Source organism: Bos indicus x Bos taurus, chromosome X, assembly GCF_003369695.1.
Source record: "Bos indicus x Bos taurus breed Angus x Brahman F1 hybrid chromosome X, Bos_hybrid_MaternalHap_v2.0, whole genome shotgun sequence".
Taxonomy (NCBI): domain Eukaryota; kingdom Metazoa; phylum Chordata; class Mammalia; order Artiodactyla; family Bovidae; genus Bos; species Bos indicus x Bos taurus.
This window is the reverse complement of record NC_040105.1, coordinates 14,435,878-14,459,783: the sequence shown is the minus strand read 5'-3', so window position 1 is coordinate 14,459,783 and position 23,906 is coordinate 14,435,878. Positions and strand designations below refer to the sequence as shown.

General features: G+C 39.8%; 1 protein-coding gene across 1 annotated transcript in view; it reads right to left on the bottom strand.

Annotated features, from left to right (window-relative positions):
* TXLNG (taxilin gamma) overlaps positions 1-23,906 on the bottom strand; it is a 43,534-nt gene that overhangs the window by 9,399 nt on the left and 10,229 nt on the right. Inside the window, exons 2-7 of the mRNA XM_027534882.1 lie at positions 13,747-14,050; positions 11,209-11,300; positions 6,887-7,057; positions 5,447-5,641; positions 2,823-2,942; positions 1,088-1,162 (exon numbers count right to left, since the gene is read on the bottom strand). Coding sequence (XP_027390683.1) covers positions 1,088-1,162; positions 2,823-2,942; positions 5,447-5,641; positions 6,887-7,057; positions 11,209-11,300; positions 13,747-14,050 — 957 coding nt within the window. The remainder of the gene's footprint in view (positions 1-1,087; positions 1,163-2,822; positions 2,943-5,446; positions 5,642-6,886; positions 7,058-11,208; positions 11,301-13,746; positions 14,051-23,906) is intronic.

The following is a 23,906-nucleotide window of genomic DNA, read 5'->3' as shown; positions in this document are numbered from 1 at the left end:
TTTGAATAGACATTTTCCCAAAGACATACAAATGGCCAACAAGTACATGAAAAGATGTTCAATTGTCACAAGTTATCAGGGAAATACAAATCAAAACCACCTGTCAGATTGGCTAAAACAAAAAAGACAAGAGATAACAAGTGCGGGTGAGAGTGTAGAGAAAAAAGAACTCTTGTGCACCGCTGGTGGATTAAATTGGTGCAGCCACTACAGAAAACAGTAAAAAGGCTCCTCAAAAACTTCAAAACAGAACTATCACGTTATTCAGAAATTCTGCTTCTAGGTATGTATCCAAAAGAAATGAAAATAGGATCTCAGGTATCTGCACTCTGGTGTTCCTAATCTGCGTTATTCACAATTGCCAAGGTATGAAAGAAACCTAAGTGTCCATCAACAGATAAATGTATAAAGAGGATGTGGTATACGGACTTCCCTGGTAGTTTAGTTGAGACTCTGTGCTTCCACTGCAGGGGGCATGGATTGGAACCTTGGCTGAGGAACTAAGATCCTGCATGCCATGTGGCACAGTCAAAAAGAAATTTTTAAAAAATATGTGGTATACATACACAATGGAATATTGTGCAGCCATAAGAAGAAAATCTTACAATGTGTGACCACACAGATGGACTTTGAGGGCATTATGCTAAGTGAAATAAGTGAGACACAGAGAGACAAATACTAGATACTGTATGATCTCACTCACATGTACAATCTTAAAAAGTGAAACACAAAGAAACAGAATAGAACGGTGGTTGTCAGAGGCAGAGGGTGAGGAGAAAGGGGGTCAGTACCAGAGATCTCACACAGCATGGTGGCTACAGTTAGGGCCCTGCAGACAGTGGGGCCAACTGTCCCATCTGCCTGGTTCCTGGGACTCAGGACTTTAAACCAGGAAGGTCCTAGGCAGGTCAGGTGGAGGGGGTCACCCTAAATGAAGAGGAAAACTCCAAGAGGGACGTGTGGTCCACTCTCAGGTCTGCTGGGAACAAGCAAAAGCATCTGAGACGAGATTCAAGGTACATGTCAAACGAACCATAGATTTTTTTTTTTCCCCTTACAAATTCTACCACCCCCGCTGTCAAGTTACCTGCTGTTTTAGTTGTATTTCTTGTTGTTTCATTTGTTCATATTTGTGTCTTGATTCTGTTGCTTCTTTTAATAACTAGAAAACAGAAACATTCTGGCAAAATACTAATAGTAATTAAAAGATGACTACAAGGTCCAATATCCAGATAGTCGGGCTTTTTTAGCAAGAACCATGAGATGTTAGATCATGAAAAAGTTGATATTACTACATCTATGAATCAAATAATCTGTCACATCAATTGCTAAATACCTGTATCTTTGATTTGTTCCACTGTTAACATTCACAAATGTAGGAATACACTTTTATTCCTTAGAGAAAGTACCTATGAGGCCTAATAACAAGTTTATAAAACTCAGGGTTAAATTGTATTTTTTTAGATGAAAACAATTAGAAGTCTAACAGAAAATATGTCTAGCAGAAAATATGGGTGGGAATCTTGACATTATCTGGGTCATTCAGAAAGTCTCCCTGGAACTTCCCTGGCAGTGCAGTGGTTAAGACACTGTTCTTCCACCATGAGGAACACAGGTTTGATCCCTGGTCAGGGAACTAAGATCCCACATGCCACACAGTACGGAAAAAAGAAAAATTAGAAAGCCCTTCTGCTCCACGAGAGGCAAGATGAGGCAGAGTGAGAGGGTAGGGAGCAAAAACAATGAAATCAGAGAACTGGTTTCTGATCACTTTTTTTTTTTTTCAAGTGGGGGAGACTAATAGAATGGAAGCTTTAATTTATATACTTGAGTTTAAGAAAATTATATCATGAAATTACAATGTAGTAGGCAGCTGTAAAATTCAGTTCCTGAAGTAAAATGTCACACTTAGTCCATTAGTCTTCAAAAGTCTTTAAAAACAACCAGAAATACACGCATCATGTGTGCATGTATGACATTTCTACTCCAACTGGGGAAACGACAACTGTCTCTTCAATTATGCAGAGGATGGCACTGTCAGTTCATGTGAAAGTAGACGCTGTGCAAAAAATACATCTCTCTTAACCCTAGACTTGCACTCAGCATGACACGTTCTCATCATGAGGCCCCACTGGGATCCGAGTCTTCATATTTGGCTCACCTTGGGGCCTAAGGGACTTGAGTGAAAGCTGCATGGGACACTTTTCATTACTGTAACCACTTCTTCTGACTTTATTTTTTGGTTAAGCAGGTAAAGTTGAATTTGCATGTATTAAGTATATATACCCAATGAGATTCCACTGTACTCACAATTATTGACAGACAACATAATCTGAGTACATATTCTGGGAATAATGCTGAGTGATTAGGGTGTAGAGAATTCTGTTAAATTTTTATCAGAAAAGTATACTAGAATAAACAACTTCCCTAGTTTCAAGTTACCTGTTTGGAAACAAAATCTAACAGTATGTATCAATAGGACATCCATGTTTGTAAAACTTGCTATTAAAATGAATTCTCGAATATAATGTGCTAAATACTGGTATAATCCTTAAACTTGGTAGGCATTATCTAAAAAGTGAAATAAATATTCCAAACACAGAAAAGTACAATGAATACAGGTCTTTGTACTAAGTTGGTCTAATTCCTCCAGTGTATCTTCTGTATGTAAAGTTGAATAGAAAGAAAAGGCTAATGCTTTCTAACACACGTGCTCTTTATAATCTAGAACAAAAAAATTAGCACCTAGTGCTACCTGAAATGCAGAATGGCTTTGGTCACAATTTTGGCCATCATTTCTTTTTTTAAGAAATAGCACTTACAAACTCTCGCTCTCTCTGATGTTTCTCATCAGCTTCTTTTATCAGCTGTGTCGTCTGCTGCAGTTTGGCGTCCACAAGTTGTTGCTGCAGTTCCTTATGCTTGAATACTTTATCAATGTGCTATGGGGAAAGGACAATTTCTTCCGTCACTTCATGAGAAGAGGGACAGAATGACAAGGACACATGAGACAAGTTACAAGACCTCACTCGTGAGGCTGCTCTTCCTGCCAGGGCTAACACCAGTGGGAGCCTGTCTGAGAGCTGTGCTGGCAGCAGCCTGTGCTCAACACGCCTCCCTCTGGAGATGGCCCATCGGCGCCTCAGTAGCTGCCCTGTACCTCCTATTTCAGCCCTAAGGTGAAAATGAAGCTCAAACTGTATCCAGAAAAAGATGGCTAAGGAGATCAAACTGTTAAACTCATCCATCATACACATAATTCCTGGATAGTTTTTTCTCCCCATTAAAATTTCCTGATTTCTCAGTTGGAGGCAGAATGCTGTTACAGGAGGAATGGCACCAATCAAATTCTCCCCTCTCTGGGGGGAGCCATACGAACAATGCAAAGTTGTAAATGCCAGTGCAATGGTGGTACTGTGTAAGGTGCTTGGTACCTGCCACTTACCAGATACATTTGGCAAAAGGTCATTATTATTTCCAGGTGAAAGTATTTAGTGGTTATTTATGTATGATAAAGTCATCAGAACATCTCTCTCTGACCAAGGAAAGAACATTCAATAATACTTGAATAAGGCTCACAGTAATGTGATTTAAATATACATAGCTTGCAGATTTTCTATATCATTGTCATATTAAACAACAAAACTAAAAGAATAATTTTAAGAAAAGTGAGAGCTTTATAATCCTATAGAAAGTTTATTCTCTAGGACAAAAAATGTTTCTTAAATAAACACACTAAGAACTTAAAAAAAGAAAAGGAAATCTTTAGATATTTGAGACACATCAACCGTAAAACAGATGGGTTTTATTTGGATCTTGATTCAAATAGCTTGTTTCTCTTTTTTTAAAAAAGGATGGAGACAACCAAAAAATTTAAATGATGACTAGATTTTAATATTATATAAATAAATTTTTTAGGTGTGAATATAGTATGCTGGAGAAGGCAATGGCACCCCACTCCAGTATTCTTGCCTGGAAAATCCCATGGATGGAGGACCCTGGTAGGCTGCAGTCCATGGGGTCACTAAGAGTCGGACACGACTGAGCGATTTCACTTTAACTTTTCACTTTCATGCATTGGAGAAGGAAATGGCAACCCACTCCAGTGTTCTTGCCTGGAGAATCCCAGGGACGGGGGAGCCTGGTGGGCTGCCATCTATGGAGTCACACAGAGTCGGACACGACTGAAGCGACTTAGCAGCAGCAGCAGCAGTATAGTATGCTAGTCACACCTAAAAACAAATCCCTCATCTTGATGAGGTCCACCCTCAAATATACATGAATGGACTGATACCTTGGATTTGCTTCATAATAACCCAGGAGGAAGTGATGGGAATATAGCTGAAACTATAGTTTCATCTGCTAACATCAGGTGATAACAGTCTCTACTCTTCTTTGTAATTTTCCATAATGATAAGAATAAAAAAGGTAAGCAAAAAGCATCGAAAGTGATAGAAAACCTTTTTAAAAACTAAGTTTTTGAAGGGCCATATGTAAAACTCTAAATTAATAGAATCTAAAATTTGCCTTGAAAATTGGATAAAATAACCCAAAGAGATGCCACAATCTGTTTTTAAAATCAGGTCTTTTAATCTATCTGTGTAAGTGATACAACACACATAAGAGAACAATGTTTTACTAACTTAAAAGGCAGGGTATCTTTCATTTAAAAAACCTAACCCTTTATTCCTACCCATTTGACCTCTAAAAGGGAGGAATTTTAAAAAGCACATGATCATCTATTTGCATTTAATCTAGACACCATACCCAGACTTCCCAACTAGCTTGTACAAGTCTTAGTTTGGAGGCCAGCGACCAAGATAAGCAGCCAGAGATTCTTCCAGTAAATTTTTTACTTCAACTAGGTGTAAAAAGGTTTAGAAACAGGTTCTTTTTTTCCTCCCCCAAATGGTATAAAACCCCCATTAAAAAAAAATTGAAACACAGGTATAATGCAATGGTGCTTAGTCACTTAGTCATGTCCGACTCTTTGTGACCCCATGGACTGTGGCCCGCCAACTCCGCTGTCCATGGGGATTCTCCAGGCAAGAAAACTGGAGTGGGTTGCCATTTCCTTCTCCAGGATGCAATGGTAGTGTAGACCTTATAGATTATTGCAGATGTCTAAAATACAGCATATTTGGGGGCCAGGTATTTACTCATTTTTAGTCTAGATAAGGGGGGTGGGAATCTATGCCCAAGTCATAATCTTCCAGAATCACATGGAAGACAAGTTGTGCTTAATACCGTCTCCAAGAAATTGCTTCACAGACCCAAATCCAGTGACTTCTGGGCCATCCCTAAGAATCCTGCGAGGAAAGGATTCCACTACACATAAATAAAGGTTCTAAAACACCCCAGAATGAGTGCTTCAGTGAATGGTTCTGGTTCATCGTGACAGGGGACAGTCCCCGCTAGCGTCGCCTAAACACCTGGTCGCCCCTACCTCCTCCCGCAGCGCGTACTGCTCAATGAGCTTCTTCAGCTTCTCGCCCAGCTCGATGTTCTCCTGGCGGAGCTTGGCGTTGTGCATGTCATGTTGCTCCAGCTGGGCCTGGATTTCATTCAAAGTGATTTGGAAGTGTGCAGTGGCTTCTTTTCGTCTTTCTTCCTCCTCTCTGGCCTGCTGCATATTTTCTTCCTTATTACCCCAAAAAATTTCTGTTAATGGTACAGACCTAGACATAAGATGCTCACAAAAGACACTGCTGCCATGGGGGTTCACTGCTTGCTGCCCTGGAGTGGTGCTTCTAAACTGGAATTCCTTCCCTTTATTTACGACTGGAAGGCTCTCATTTGAAAGCAACCAGGTTCTCCTAAACAGATAATCAGAGACACAGGCTGCCCCGCTCTAAAGTGCTCTGTGGCCATCTAAAGCGCTCTGTGGCCATCTAAAGCCCACCGTGCTGAGACGAAGGAGCTTCCCCAGGCAGCCAGCTACCTCCACGCAGGCTTCCCAAATACCTGCTCTCACTGGTCTCACAGGGCAGCATCTCCAATCAGCCTGAAGAGGGAAATCCCTTCTTGCACCTTATTTTCGGGGTTATCCCTTCTACTCCCTAGACAGCAAGGGGCAAAAGGAACATGTATCTTAAAAGCTTAGTCCCAACTCTTGCTCAGATACAAGTGCTAAGAGACCTTTATGTGTCTACAGCATTATCAGTCCAATCAAAGTGAATTTGCTGCTATGGGGAAAATACTACCTAGTTTCATGAACAATGAAATCCAAGGATTCAAAAACAAAGAAAAACTAACGGCTTCCCCATCAGGTGAAGGTCCATTTCCTGAGGGTTCCTATTCCTGTGTTCTAGGACCTTGGGTGTCTGGCGTGCTGGGGGAGTCTGATGAGCGATCCCGCTCAGTCACATGAGGACAGGCCCACCTGCATCCCTGCCCCTTTCTCTTCTTCCCTTATTGGTACCAACTACCTTTTGGGTACCCACTGCCTCATCTTTTAATCAAGCAAGGAATAAGTGTTCTTCTACTTGTCAATGGGGAGCTGGAATGGGCAAGGGCAGCTGGCAATGCAGCCAATGAACAGCCCTTGAGGAGCTCAATGGGGCCTTTCCCTTCCCTCAAGTCTGCTCCTACTCATTTCGGTCCACATTTCACACATGCTAAAAAATGACTTCAGTGCTCAGCCAGAAACTGAAAATTTGAGCTTTCTAAGCCATGGCTCTTAGCAGGAAAGCTGTGGTCTAAACATCAACCTCATCTATATTCTCCATGAGCAAGTACGAGGTGTGGTAAGAAGCATCAGGCCAAGCAAAATAGAATGGCAGCTGTCTCCAAGGAGACACAAGGATTAAGTTCAAATAGATACACGGTGACTATAAATTCAGCTAAGTCAGTCTCTCCTGAAAAACAGAAAAAGGAACCAACTCACCTTTAACGTCTTATTGTGACGCTGAAGTTCCCTGCAAAGAGACTCGAGCTTGCTTCTTGCCAAGATAGCCTTGCTGTGTTCACTCTGCAAATGAACTTTCTCTTTCATGATCTGGGCTTGCTTCTTCTGCAGAATCTTCATTTGCTTCTGAACGTTCCTGCTCTCCTCCAGCTAAAATTAACAAGCACTTTACATTTAGGAAATACAGTGAAAACCTTTGAGTGATGGCTGGAAGAATTACAGTAAGAACCATGGAATACATTTCCCAAAACCCACAGTATTGTAGTGTAATATTTTATTTAAATTGTTTCGTGCTATGCTATGGTAAGAAAGTAAGCAAATGATTTAGCGTAGGAGAAAAACAATCTTCAGTCCTTCACTTATTTATTAAAAACAAAAAATGATGTTTTGGACAGCTTTTCAGGAATCAACACCATAATGTTTTACTTTCTTGAAAAACACACTCAAGCTACTTTATTAAACTGATCCTCCAAATTAAGAACTTAATAAGCAGCAATCAGTGTTCCTTGCTAGTGGGAGGGGAATCACTTTCCTCCCACTTGTAGGTTTGGAGCAAATGTGTCTGTTTCAAGGTTAAACCAACACTAACAGATAAGATGGCAGCTTTACTGACCTATCACTGAAGAAGGAAAGGATGCTGAGTCACTATTTCAAGAGCAAGAGCGACACCTTGTGGCCTCTCAAAACACCACGCATCCTTGCAAGCGAGATGCTTACAGCTATTAAAGACACCTTTATGGAAATTCCCGACAGAAAATAATTTTTTGTAAAATACCCTCATAATCTTACTCAGGAGATGGGGGGCGGCAGGATCTGCACACACTATCAATAACTCCACTGAGAACTGGAACTCCCCTTGGCCTCCCCCATTCAAGGTAACCACAATCCTGAATCCTGGGGTCCCTTCCTTTGCTGTTCCTGGTATTTTATGTCATCCGTGCGGTGTCCTAAAAGAACTTGTTTTTAGTTTTTTTGACTTTATTTGCTACTGCAACCAAGAAACCCCATTTTAAAATTTTCTTTAAATGAATTCAAGCTTAAATGGCCACATGTGGCTAGTGGCTACTGTTTCGGACAGCACAGCTACAGATTACACTGCCAGGACTCATCTCGCTCCTTTGCGTGTAGCTACAGAGCAGGGACCAGCAAACAAACTCTGTAAGTGGCCACAAAGGAAATATTTTAGGCTTTGCCTGTTTTGCTGTCGTTGTCTTTTAAACAGCATTTAACCCATTCTTAGCTTGTGGGCAGTACAAAAACAAGCCTTGCAGGCTTTGGCCCACAGGTTGCATAATATTTCACTTAAAAAAAAAAATACAGCACACAACACACTTTGTTGACCCAGTCTCTTGTCAGTAGGCATTTGGGTGGTTTCCAGGTGCCATTACAACTTGCACGTTCTCACACGTGTGCTTCCTGGTGTAATACACGCCACGCAAGAATTTCTTCTGGGTACGAACCTAGAACTAGGGTTTTGGGGAAATGATTTCTAAATGTTCTGTTGCACATGACAAGGACACAGCTTTCCCGAGCAGCAGGCACATTTACTCCCCCACCAGCAACTTATAAGAGATCAAATAGATGTACTTCTTCTCTAAAACATCAATCACCTTTCTTCATTTATGCCACTTATAATGGACACAAAGTAGCATCTCGCTGTGGCTTCGATTTGCATTTCTCTGAGTATTCATAAGGTCAAATATCCCTCATATATTTATGTACCTTTATGTTAAGATATCTTCACATCTTGATGTTTTTCCACTTCTATGAAATACCTCTTACACGTGTCTGGCCCAGTTTTCCACTGGGCTGATTGTCTGTATCATATTCATTTGTAGATTTTCCCTAGCTATTCCTGACATAGAATCTTCTGTTGGTTATTATTTGTTGAAAATATGTTCTCCCCAGTTTGTGATGTGTCTTCTCCCTCTCTTTTAAAGTGTCTTCTGATGAAGAGAAAGTCTTAATTTCAATAGAGCCAATTTCTGAGATGTTGTCTCCAGTAGTGCTTTTTGTGTCATAAAAAATGCTCCTCTTAATCCAAGTTTGGTAAAATATTTGTCTGCTAATGTATTTAAATAAACCTAAACAATATCTAAAATTTTAGGTTCTTAATCCATTTGGAATTCATCACTGCATATGGTGTTTAAGGATCTAATTTCATTTTTTTTCCACATAAGGATATCCAGTTTTTAAGCTCCATTAATTTCTGAAGGATGGTATAATTCTCCTTAAATGCAACTATAGTTTATATAAGATGCTCTTCAAAATCCCCAAGGGGTGTTTTTTCCCATGGAACTAATAAGCTTCTAAGAATCTAAAATTTTATAGAAAGTTAAGTGTCAAGAATATCCAAGACACTTCTGATGAAAAGAAGATATACCTACCCAACCAGGTAATCAAGATTTATTATTATGCTATAATAATGTACACAACTAAGGAACGGGAAAGAACAGCACCATTATGTACTTAAGGACCATGTTACAGGACCCACACTTGGCCAGTGAAATGTGGCGATTTCATAAACCCATGTTATCCGGTGAACGTGGCAGCCACAAGCGCCAGTGATGTCAGATGAAGCTGTGACAAAAACGACAGAGGACTGTGACGGCAAAATGGAAGTTTCTGGAATAATCCTTGGGAAGAAGGCTACTCCCTCGATGGTCTCACTGCTGTATAATCTATATGCTCTACCTTCTTTTAAAAAATGAGTTTTGTATCAAGAAACAAAGCTTGATAACATTTTTTGAAAACAGCACACATTTCCTCCTTCATATGTTCGGCACAAATCTAAATCAAAGAGAGGTTGCTCACTGAGCAACATCCCAAATGTACGTACGTGTCACATCCCAAAATGAATGTAGCCATTACTGGTGCTTTTAAAAAAGTAACCATGCCACGCCACCACCACACACACACACAAAACAAATGCCACGAAGAAAACAACTTAGACCCTTGCTACTTAGCAGTGCTATCCAAGAAGCTGAAAGCACCATCATCAACCTCACGTGGGAGCCTGTTAAAATGCAGACTCTCAGGCTCCAGAGAATAACAATGTGCTTTTGAACAACCAAAGTCCCAACATCTGTGTGAGCCTCGGAAGGACTGCTGAGACCACCATCTGCCCCTTCTGCTAATCCACGTGTGGCTGTCTGCTGTTGTCCCAACACTGGGTCAAGCAGCTGATCTGCTACGCTGCTTTTTTCTCTTTTCCCTTTTTTGTCTTCTTTTTCCACCACTTCTCACACAATTCTCTTCATGTGGATAAAACCAACAGGACTGTCTTCCACAACCAATGTTCCTGAAACCAGCAATCTGACCTCCTTGTGTTTTCTGTACTCTTCACACCTGTGAATGTTCTGGGCTCTTTTTATTGATGCGTGGGGCTTCCCACTGCTCCAAACAGAAAGTGCCAGACTGCTGAATGCCAGCTAAGTGGAGGCATACAGACTCATTTGTAAATAAATACACCTGTAATTCTTTGAGCAATAATTCATTTTCAAAGCTGGTCACTGACACAAAGTAGTGTTTACAACATGGAATAACTGCCTTAACAACAGATGAAAATGTATAAAAATTGTCTGTGATAATTCACCTAAGTATTTCACAAAAGATAGTAATTTAGCATATTAGAACCACTCATTCTAAAAGTTTCCCACAGCTCTTACTTCAAAGGGCTTTATGGCTTTCCTATTCCTCAACTTAAAAAGGACAGCAGAGTTTCCATATTGAGAGTGCTTTCCTAATTTTACAAAGGGAATTAATGTGACTTAAAATAACATAGGGGCAGAACAAATGAGGTTAATTTCTTTGAAAGATGGAAAAAGGAATGCCTGGCACATAGTGGATGCTACATAAATATTTCCGAGACACAGTATTGTTTTAGTAGACTCTCACCTAACTCACAATTATTTCAATCCCAATGGTTAAGAGCCTTTATCTCTAGAATTCCCTTGGAAAAAGTTAAATACAGGAACCACTACCCTCCAATGACTGGCATTTAAAATATCACAACACAGGAATGGAAAGGTAGACTTAGAAATACTCTAAGATTGAGTTTCAAAAAAAAAAATCTATGCTGTATCTATAGCATTATAATGCTCTATAAATGTGTTATCTTATAAAATGAAGTCATAGAAGCAAAAAAAGAAAAGCCACAAGAAATCAGATTCTCTTCAATTATGGAGTAAAATACAATTTTACATTTAAAGCTATGTCAAAATCATTTTAAAAAGCTTATCAAGCACATACACATTTTGCTATATTTTATATGGGCCTCACCCCTTTGATTCAATACTCACAAGATCAGCATATTTCTTACAGAGAGCTGCCAGCTTCTCTTCTGGAGTTGAAAGAGTGTTTAGGGCTTGCATCAATAATAAGACTTCTTTTCCTGGTGATTAAAAAAATAAGAAAGAAGTCCCAGAAGAATGTGATCAAATCTAACCTGTTAATTCTAAGCAGCACTTCCTATGTTCTGACATCCAGAGTAAAATAATTTATGCCCATAGCTAGAAATAAGAGATTTACTAGCTAAATTAAGAAAGCTATTTTTAAAATCTGGATCAGCAGGCACCCCTTCCTCCCCATCTCTACCCCAAATTTCTCCACTCAATAACACTGTGAGCTATCTGTGAAAAGAACGTGCTGAAGGCTTAAAAATTCCCTTAATTACTGATATCCAAGTTAAGACAAAGGGCAAGTTACAAAGGGCAAAATATTTTTAAAAGCTTCCTCCTGACCAAGTACGAATACAGAAGGAAGTTCAAAGGGAATTTTGGCTGGTACTCTCTGCCTATCTAAGACGCTCATAATCACTGGTGACACAGATCTTTTCCTTTGAGCAATTTAAATAACTTCTCATGACTTAGCAAGCATGTTCCATGTGTTAACCAAATTTAGTATTAAAAAAAAAAAAAAAAAAAGGATGTCAAGATGGCACTTCCCTTGGGAAAAAGAGCTGAACACAGTATTATTTTAAGGACTCTGGCAGGGAGAAGCAGGTGGCTGAGATAGGAGGGAACAAATGGTGTTTTAAAATAAGTGATACATTTTATTTCTTCAGCTGGGTAGTAGGTACCATTTTTATTTTTTTAAATGTTCACTCTTTCTGAAGGGTATTTCATTAAAAATACGTATGTGGGGGACTTGCCTGGTGGTCCAGTGGTTAAGACTCCATGCTTCTACTGTAGGGGGTAGGGGTTCAATCCCTGGTTGGGGAACTAAGGCCATGTAGTGTGGTGAAAAAATATATTATGTATATTGAACATGACTTTGGTATATACGGTGTACAGATTGCTATGATGAAAACAAGCAGGCTAACTTCAAAACAGAATGCTTTCCTGTCCACAGAAAATTTGAGTAATAAATCCTTTCTCACTTGGCCCAAGATCAGTAAGAATTTTTAAAGAAATGACTAAATATGATCATTGAATACAATTAGAAATAATAAGGTAACCTGCAATTTTTATGAAAATTCAGTTTTTTTCTGAGATACAATTGACAGACCATAAAATTCACCCTTTTAAAGTGAACAATTGAGGATTATCACAAAGTTGTACAACTATCACCACTGTCTAACTTTAGAACATGCTCATCACCACAAAAAGAAATCCCATGCCAATGAGCAGTCACTCCCCAGGCTCCCTCCTCCAGGCCCCTGTTAGCTACTACTCTACTTTCTGTTTCTGTGGATTTGCCAATTCTAGATATTTCATATTAAGTGCAACTGTGTAATTTTTGGCCATTTGTGTCTGTTTGCTTTCGCTTATTATCTTCAAGGTTCACCCACCTGCATATCAGGATACATTCCTTTCTATGGCTGAGCACTCAAGCACTCCAAAATACGATTTTGTGTGCACACGTTTTCAACCCTCTTGGAAATATAACCAGAGGTAGAACTGCTGTGTCATATGGTAACATGATATGTAACTTTCTAAGACTCCTTCTGCTTTTACACATTTAACTGGGGTGGCTGATTTTGAAGAAATTTGTCTTGTTTGCAAGGAATTAAGATTTTTTTCATATTTCTACAAATTTTTAAGTTCTCCAAGTTAACAAAAAATGGATTTAATAAGGAAGATCATTCCAACTCAACATATAGAAAACCAAACAAATAAAACACTGTTATCTCAGGTAGAACAAGTATGAAAAACTTAGGAACAACCAGTAACCTTAAAATAAAAGGGAAAATCAGATTTCCTAATGAGATTTACCATACCACAATCTTAGTCCTAAATCTCAAACACAACAGGAAAAAGAAAACATATTCTTGAAAACCCAGTCTTCACCCACTTCCTGAACTATACATCTCTAAAGTTTTGTGACTAGGTTTGAAATAAAATGATCAAATAAATCTATAGTTTTCACAGTAAATTTTGGTCAGACTACATTAAAGATGCAAACAAGGCAAGTCAAATACTACTTCTGGGTGGGAACTCTCTGGTGGTCCAGTGGTTATGACTCTCCACTTGCACTGCTAAGGGCATAAGTTCAACCCCTGGTGGGGGAACTAACATCCTACAAGCAAGGCAGCATGACCCCCCTGACCTCTCCACCCAAAAATACTACTTCTGTCAAGTTGTCCCCCAGATTTCCTCCACGAAAGCCCATTCCTGACTACCCAGAGAGAAGTAATTCCTCCTCTGCTACCTTGGCCCCCATATGCCACTGCAGCAACAGGCCACCTGCCTCGCTGAGAATGACCAAAGTGTTAGCTGAGCAGCATCACTCTCGACACTGCCGTGTTTATCCATCAGTGCCTGTGCTGCTGGAAACACAGGTCAAAGGAGCAACATGTGAAGCGTGCAAGCCCCAAGCAGAGGCGATGAGGCCATTACCTAAGGCTTTGTCTTTGCTCCTGCTGCACTCTGAATCCTGCTGGCCATCAGGGGGATCTGTTCGAGCCTCTCGCCCGGGAATTTCCTCCCGTGACTCCCGTGTGCAGTACGCCGGGCTCACCAAACTCCTGCCCTTTGTTATAAAGTCACTGCGTGCATCCTCTTCCAAGGAATGCTTGTTACTTGTACTACCACAGTGTGAGTCTTGATGTTGAAGAATATCATTGGACTGAGAGTTATGCAGCATGTCCGCTTTCACCCCAAGCCCGCACATTCCAGCTTCTTCCATTGTGCCAATCACAAACTAGAGGGAAGGGAGAGGAGAAAAAAAGATGGGAGAGGGGGAGTAAATTAAATGTAATCAGTGTTTACAATCAATTACACACCACAGGTTGACAGCTTTTTTCTTTCTTAGTCATTTGTAAAATTGATGTAAATATGGTAGTTTCTAAGCTTCTATGCTGCTACTGCTAAGTCACTTCAGTTGTGTCCGACTCTGTGCGACCCCAGAGACGGCAGCCCACCAGGCTCCCCGGTCCCTGGGATTCTCCAGGCAAGAACACTGGAGTGGGTTGCCATTTCCTTCTCTAATACATGAAAGTGGAAAGTGAAAGTGAAGTCGCTCAGTCGGGTCTGACTCTTAGCGACCCCATGGACTGCAGCCCACCAGGCTCCTCTGCCCATGGGATTTTCCGGGCAAGAGTAATGGAGTGGGGTGCCATTGCCTTCTCCCAAGCTTCTATGAGAGGTGACCTAACTGTAAAGAGTAAGAAAATTCAAGTTAAGATGGCCAAAAAGCACATGAAAAGATGCTCAACAACACTAACTGATTAGAGTAACATCAAAACCACAATGAGGTACCACTTCACATCAGTCAGAATGGCCATCATCAAAAAATCTGCAAACAATACATGCTGGAGAAAGTGAAAGTGAAAGTCGCTTAGTCGTGTCTGACTCTTAGCGACCCTACGGACTATACAGTTCCTGAAATTCTCCAGGCCAGAATACTGGAGTGGGTAGCCTTTCACTTCTGCAGGGGATCTTCCCAACCCAGGGATCAAACCCAGGTCTCCCGCATTGCAAGTGGGTTCTTTACCAGCTGAGCCACCAGGGAAGCCCACACACGCTAGAGAGGGTGTAGAGAAGAGGGAGTCCTCCTACACTGTTGGTGGGAATGCAAACTGGCACAGCCACTATGGAGAACAGCATGGAGGTTCCTTAAGAAACTAAAACAGAGCTACCATATGATCTAACAATCCCACTGCTGGGACTATATCCAGAGAAAACCATAATTTGAAAAGATACATGCACCACGATGTTCGATGCAGCACTATTTAAATAGCCAAGACACGGAAGCACCTAAAAGTCCGTCAACAGCGGAATGGGTAAAGAAGACGTTGTATGTATATATACACTGGAATATTAACCATAAAAAAAAAGAATGAAATATGCCAACTGCAGCAACATGGATGGACCTAGAGAATGTCATACTGAGTGAAGTCAGTCAGACACGGAAAGACAAATATAACATGTTATCGCTTATATGTGGGATTTAAAAAATGGGTACCAGTGAACTTATTCACAAAACAGAAGTAGAGTCACAGATGTTGAAAACAAACTTATGGTTACGAGGAGGAAAAGGGAGAGGAAGATAAACTGGGAGTTTGGGATTGACATATACATGCTACTAAATATAAAATAGATAAAAAAGGACCCACTGTATAGCACAGAGAACTCTAACTCTATTCAATACTCTGTAATGACCTATATGAAAAAGAATCGAAGATAAAGAGTGGAGATATATGTATATATATAAATATATATAAAACTGATTCACTTTGCTGTACACCTGAAACTAACATAATATTGTAAATCAACTACACTCCAATAAAAATAAAAGTAAAATAAAATTAAAGTTAAAACAAATCATACAACTGAGTGGTATCAAAGGAAACAAGAAATGCCATTTAGTTGTACATCTAAACTTATTTCACACACACAAAATAAACTTACTTCCTTATAAAAATTCACCACTTAAAATAATCAGTACCTTAAAAGACATGAAATTATCCCAAGTTAATGAGTGTTCTTTTCTCAGGTCTTAGCCTCTAGGACACATACAGTAGAGACGGCTCACTGACTGTCCAGCAGTAACCCAGGCGCCTCCAAAATCCTGCACAGCCAGGACTGCTGGTCGAGCGCTCAGAATGGCCGACATTTCACAGCCCCTTTCGCATGACTCTCATTCGAAGTTCCCATCAATAAAACGTGAGCCAGAGGAATGACTTTGCCTTCTGCAACAAAACTTTTCTTCTGAGAAGCACACATTCTTTCTCCCTCATCTCCTTCCCACTCTGGCTGGACAGAGGTCTCCAAGACCCTAAGAGACGGCAGAGCCATAGGGTGAAAGCAGCTGGGGCCCCTAAGCCCACACACATAAAGCCACCCTTCTTACCAAGAACACCCACACTGGACTACTAAATGAGAAAGCAAATACCTTGCTCTCTTCAAAGTCACAGACATTGTGAGAATTAGGTGTTAAGCAGCTCCCCCTGCTCTAACAGACAGCAGGCATGGGAGAGCAGGCTTCATTCTAGTATTTTATTCTCCACCAGTACTTTAAACTTACTTTCTCTTCTATCATCCTGGCCAACCCATTTACTCATGGGGGAGGTGGTGGTTTTCTCCTTTTTAACACTACTTGGTCATGTGATGGGGCACAAATTTAAATTGTGTACATTTCCTCTCTGCATAAAAGACAGCCTCTTCCTTTTCTGAAGAACATTAATGGGGAGGTGGCTAATACCTTTCTATTATCACAAGTGGACAAACGCTGCGTTACAAAGTTAAGAGAACAGAGATTTACTACTTCAAATTATTCAGTAGTATTCAATTGAAGAAATGAAGAGAATTTTTAAAGAAGATAATTTAAAGTATCAAAGTAGCAGGGAATTGAGAGGTTATAGGAACTAAATTCTTATCTTTTATAGTTGAATGTTGATAAATCAAGAACTCTGCTTTTGCAAGAATAAACTGGTGCAGCCACTTTTAAAACCTCTTTCGCAATATGGCTACCTTCCAACTCAGTTAATTCTACCCCAAGGATTTTACCCTAGTATGTACAGATGTGCAGCCAAAGGCCAAGAATCTTAAAAGCTGTACTATTTGTAATTGCCCCCAATGAAATCAACCCAAATTTCTATCAACAGAAGAATGGCTGCATTGTAGTGTGTTCATACCATCCACCAAAGAGAACCAAGTACTGCTAGATGCAGCAACAGGGATGCGTCTCACAGAAAACATGCTACAGGAAACCGTTTACATATAAAGTTCCCAAACAGGAAAGCCAGTCATTGGCGCTAGAAATCAAGGCAGTGTTGACCGCTGACTGCAGGGGCTTCTGAGGCGCTCAGTAACAGCTAGATGGAGTAACACAGATGTTCACTTGGCGAAAATTCGTTAAGGCTAAGCTTTTACAATGTGTATACTTTTCTGAATGTATGTTTTACCTCAATAAGGTTTATTTTGAAAGCTTCAATTTACATATTAAACAGGAATCAGAAAAGCAATACAAGTCTAATCTCTCTCCCCAGAGGAAAATATTTCTGTTTAGGGTGAAGGTTCCAATTTCTCCACATCTTCATCAATACTTGTTATTGTCTGTCATTTTGATTACAGCCATGGTATTTGGTGTGACGGTATCTCACCTAATGACTAGTGATGTTGAGAACCTTTGCATATGCTTATTGACCATTTGTATACCTCTTCTGGAAAAACATTTATCCAGCTCCTTTGCCCATTTTTTAATTTGGGTTATTTGTTATTTTATAATTGAGTTATAAGAGTTCTTTATACACACCTAGATACAAGTCTCCTATCATATGTATGATTTGCAAATATTTTCTCTTATTGCTGTCCTTCATTCTCCCAATTTTGGAGAAAACTCACAGTATATTCATCAACCTATTTCAAAATGTCATAGGAAATTTAACTAAAAGTTACTCTGGAATTCAGATTAAAAGCATATAGGTCAATTATGACTACCACAGACAGGAAAAAAAAAAAAAAGTTTAGAAAGGCCAAAATGTTCAACTAACTCAAATTAACAGCTGGTGGCACCGAGCATAAATAAGGATATTAAATTAATCTGTATAGTGCACAGCCATTACATCTCATGTTATCCTTCTAATATTATTTCATCATTCCCTATTTTTAGTTAACACTATCTTTTTGTCTTTCCAGATACTCCTTTCACCTCTAAACTCCTGTCACACATATTATGTTATCACTTATTTGGTATGTCCATGCTCCTAGATAATGGCAGCTTATGTATAAAAGGTGCTCAAGTACCACCTAAGTGGAAAACACAGGGGTCAAATGGCTACTGAAAACAAACCATGGGAAGCGTCTAAGTGCTACCACACTAGTTTGAGAAAATATCACTATTACTATTTTGTCATTAGAAGCAAGACAGTATTACATTTCCATTCTCTCCTGTACAATTAATTTTGATTTACTCTTAACATTTGCTAATGAAAGACACTCTGGCTCTATAAAATCTTTGGTTTATGAATAAGTCCAGTTCCAGCTTGATTATCTTGATTATTAACAGTGTACAAGTACTCTTGATACAGCAGGCCCCAACTTTTCCTACTTGAGGTTCTGCACTGGACCATTTGATATGAAGCAAATTCTTAGGGCCAATAAGTTCATTTAAATTGTAAATGATTTCTCAGTCTTCATCTCCTTAAGCACAGAATTCTATATCACACAGCCTACTCTGCCCTTTCTGACAACCATTCTGGACATCTTTGCTTGGAGCAGCAACAGCTAACACTTATTCAGCAAATACTACAGCCAGGCACTATGGTATGCACTTTCTGTACTCCCTAATTTAATCCTCACAACTATGCTGAGACAGTTACCATTATTATCTCTGCTTTACACATGCGCAAACTGTGGCATGGTAATGTTAAGTATCCTGCCAAAGTGAAAGTGAAAGTGAAGTCGCCCAGTCATCTCCGACCCTTTGCAACCCTGTGGACTGTAGCCCACCAGGCTCCTCTGTCCATGGGATTCTCCAGGCAAGAATACTGGAGTGGGTCACCATTTCATCCTGCCAAAGGTCATAGTAAATTGCAGGGCAAAGATCTGAACCCTGGCCATCTAACTTGAGTCCATGCTCTTAACCACAGCAACATACTGCTTTCTGACAAGCCTATGTCTACTGTACAAACATCCACGCCCTGCCTGACCTTCTAGTAAATATACAGCAGTCTATTTAACAATGGGGAGAGATGCTCCCAAAGTTTACATATAAAAAGAAATTACAAAACAGCATGTACCATGTATTATGTATATATACATACACACGTAGAAAGCACTGGGAGGAAATACATCTAGAAACAGGTGGTTTTGGGAATTCCCTGCGGTCCAATGGTTAGGACCTACACTTTCACTGCTGAGTGCTTGGGTTCAATCCCTGGTCGGGGAACAAAGATGTTCTGGGCCACATGGCATGGCCCAATAATAATAATAAAAGTTTAAAACTTTCACTTGGGACTTCCCTGGTGGTCCAATGCTAAGACTCCACGCTCCCAATGCAGGGGGCCCCGGGTTCAAGCCCTGGTCAGGGGACTAGATTCCACATGCCACAACTAAGAGTTTGCCTGTAGCAACTAAAGATCCTGCATTATGCAACTAACAGACATGGCAAAGCCAAGTAAATAAATAAAAACTTAAAAAAACCACCCACAACAACTTTCACTTCTGCTCCTTCAAATATTGTTGAAGTTAAAGAACCATATTTCTTTGGCTTATTTTGTTTCAATGTTTTTAATGATGGCTGTTCTTTTACTAAGACCAGTCTGAAGGAAAAACAAAAAAGCTAACACCCACATTCGCTTCCTAATTATTTCAAGTACCATCTGCTCAAACCAGCTTGAATGCCTTCGGCCAGTGCCAGGCACGTGCTGAGTGCAGACACTTGGTCCTGGCCGGTCCTGTCCATGAGGGTTGGGTGGCCGCAGGAGGCGCAGGAGGAAAAGGCTGCATGCACAGATGCATTTCCTCACCCCTGGCAGAAATCTTGAGCTCGCCTCTGGTCCCCAGAGTCTTGAGAAACTTCTCAAGTAGGTAACGGGAACCTTCAGAACTTACAAGCCCCATTACTTCTCCACTCCACTGAGAGGTGGGCCTCACTATTTCCAGACAAGGAAAATGAGACTCAGTGAGTCTTGCCCAAGATCATCTTCAGGTCAGTAAAAGGGGATGGGAAAACTCAAAACCAGATCTGTCAAACTCAAGAGCCTATGTTCTCACCATCACACTGCTCCCCTCCCTTCACACATAAGCCTTGGAAAATAAAAGTTCAAAGTCAAACATGCAGTTACAAAAGAAATCTAAGACATTAAGCATCTTAAAAAAAAATCTAGCATGCTAGATATACCAGCATGAATTTAGGAAAACACTGGGAAAGGGCTGGAATTTTTAGTAGTAACTAACTCTGGGATTTAGGGAGGCGAGACAATACTAATTTGGGGGTAGAGATATCTTTAAATACTTTCAAGTGATTGTATTTAAGACACTGAGAGGTTTTCCTAAAACTTTTTTGTCTTAGGATTAAACTAAATTATCTCTAAAAATATCTTCAACCCTATGTTTCTAATAATTTCGTCTAGGAGTCATCCACTACGAAGAAGGAACGTGAAGACAGAGCACACGCCTGCCTGGCCACAAGGTGAGGAAAGAAGCCACAGACACCAGGCACTTCCCACTCTCAGCATGGCCGAGACACGTCTTCTTTGGTTTTGAAAATACAAACCTCTTTCCTAAGTTTCCTGTATTTTGAAAGGCTTTTTCCAAATACAAATTTTTACAAACAAATCTATTATAAAACTTCCATTTTCATATGTGGTTTTTTTTTTTTTTATACTATTTCTTTAAACGGATGGAGTTGGTAGATTCATGCACTTTTGAAATTAGAAAAGTGGCAGGAGATCTAAATAGACATTTCTCCAAAGACATACAAATAGCTAAAAGGCACACAAAAAGATGCTCAACATGGTTAATTGTCAGAGAAATGCAAATCAAAACCACAATGAGGTATCATCACACACCAGTCAGAATGGTCATCATCCAAAAGTCTACGAAAAATAAATGCTGGAGAGGGTATGGAGAAAAGGGAACCCTCTTGCATGGTTGATGGGAATGTAAATTGATACAGCCACTATGGAGATTCCTTAAAAAACTAGGAATAAAACTACCATATGACCCAACAATCCCACTCTTGGGGATATACCTTGAGGAAACCGTAACTGAAAGAGACACGTGTACCCCAACATTCACTGCAGCACTATTTACAATAGCTAGGACATGGAAGCAGCCTAGATGTCCATCTGCAGATGAATAAAGAAGTCGAATATTACACAGCCATAAAAAGAAATGCATTTGAGTCCGTTTTAATGAGGTGTGAGAACCTAGGGCCAACTATACAGAATGAAGTAAGTCAGAGAGAAACAAGTATCAATTTAATGCATATATATAGAATCTAGAAAGATGGTACTGATGAAGCTATCTACAGGGCAGGAATAGAGATGCAGACATAGAGAACACACTTGTGGACACAGTGGGGGAAGGAGAGGGTGGGACGAAAAGAAAGAACAGCACCAAAACACACACATCGCCATATGTAAAAGAGACAGCCGGTGGGAACTTGCTAGATGACCAGGGAGCTCAGACGCGGTGTTCTGTGACAACCTAGAGCTTTCTCAGAAAACTCAGAAGCTAATTTATTTTTTTAAAGAAGAGGAAAATCAATTTACTAAATATTAATTGGAAACTTCAGACTAGCCAGAAGACAATATTCATAGGGCTTCAAATGACTCAGAGATCCAATTTTCAAGGATTTCGGAATAATCCGATTACAGTTAAAGAAAATGCCCAACATATGAAAACATGTTCAACCTGGATTTCCCTGGTGGTCCAGTGGTTAAGACTCTGCATTTCCACTGTAGGGGGCATGAGTTTGATCCCTGGTCAGGGAACTAAGATCCCATACACTGTGTGGCAAGGCCAAAAGAAAAAAAAAAAAGTTCAACCTCATTCATAATTAAAAGAAATACAAATGAAAATAGAAATCAAAGGAATACTGACCAGATTTAAAAGGATGATTTAAAACAAACAAAACTTCATGTGGGCAAACAGGCTGCCCCAGTATAGTCCTGGGAAGTCTATCTTGGTAGCATATTGGTTTTGCAGAGGTATTCAGCAGTTATTTCTGAATGTCTGAATGCACATTCACTTTCACCAGTGAGTCCACTGAAGTTTATTCCACAGATATTCTCACTCAAGGGCAAAGGCTACTCAACACACCACCACTTGTTGCTACGCACAGGAACCAGATGGTCTACCGATGCAGAACTGGGTAAATTAATAATGGTCATCCATACAAGGTAAAAGGAGGCAGTTATTCAAGAGACTAAGGCAGTGCCATGTCAATAAGGACCAATCTCCAAGGTGTAATTAAGGGAAAAAAAGCATTTGGTCCTGGATGGACATGTGAGTATAAAAACATATTCATACAGAAGCCAGTGAATGTAGGAAACTTTTCTATAAAGTTATCTCCCAAACTATGTGCTAGACATTTAAATCCCTCACCATGCCCAGTATTATAAGAAGTATTATAAAAAGCAATACTGTTTATTTTCACTATTCCACCACACCCCAGGCTCAGAGTCCGAAGACTGTAGGAGTTGGTCTTGAGTCATTTCATATCATCTTCTCCCTTCACCCTGCTTGACAGACCTCTGGGTTTGTCCCCCCAAATCTTTACACTACATTATAGAAAGAAATTGGAATTGGATTACTGGGGGGGGGGGGGGAGGATCTACTAAGCATGAATTTTTGCAGCCATTCTGATTTATCTCCTTCTTAAAACAATTCTGAAAATTGAAACAATTCATTTAAACTTGGCCTCAATTTTAAAGTACAGCTAGACCAGTCACTTCACCAGTTTAAAAAAAAAGGTTCATCATGGATAGTTAACTCTTCCCAAGTAGAATCAGTTTGAGATACCTGGAATACACAAAAGAGTGTTAACAGTGTATATAAGGCTAAGTTCTCAGTGGAGGGAGGAAGGAAGGAAAAAAAAACCTAACATTTACTACTTGCTAAGTGCTGGACATTTAAAATACACTAGTTTAGCCTTACAATTCTAAGATAGTGACAGTATTACTTCATTATACAGATAAAGTAGGGAGCAAAGTAAGAAGTGAGGGAAGAAGCAGCCGTGATTTGAGACCTACATGTACAGAGCCTGGAATGGAGGTAGTGTTTCTACAGGAAATGTCCTAAAGAATCACATCTAAAGTTAAGAAACATAAAGAACACCCAAACGCCCATCGATGGATGAACTAATAAAATAAAATATGGTAAAGGCATACCTGATTTTATTATGCTTTGCAGATATTGCACTTTTTACAAACTGAAGGTTTGTGGCAACTCTGCATTGTCAGATGATTAGCGTTTTTTTCACAATAACGTATTTAAAGTATGTACATATTTTTTTTAAAGACATAATGCTACTGCACACTTAACAGACTACAGAGCACAAAGAATCATAGTAAATAACCATACGCACTGGGAAACCAAAAAATTCGTCTGACTCACCTCACTGTATTATTTGCTTCACTGCAGTGGTTTGGACTAGAACCTGCACTATCTTCAAGGCGCGCTTGCATCTGACATTAGGATATTATTTAACCTTAAAAAGATCATTCTGACACATGCTGCAACATGGATGAACCTTGAATAAGACATTATGTTAAACGAAAAAAGTCAAACAAAAGAATGTAGTCTGATTTCACTTACATGTTATCTGGAGTAGTCAAATTCATTAAGCAAGGAAACAAAACAGTGGCTTCCAGGAGGAGAGGGAATGGAGTCAGAGGTTCAGTTTGGGAAGATGAAAAAGTGGTACAGCTTGCACAACACTGTTAATGTCTTAATGCTAATGAACTGTACGCCTAAAAATGACCAAGTTTATGTTATGTATATTTTACCCCACACACATGAACAAAGAATCATGGTAAATCATGATTTCAAATATTCAAAAACCTAACTTTATACTGGTCATCAAGAATTAATATAAACATATTCCA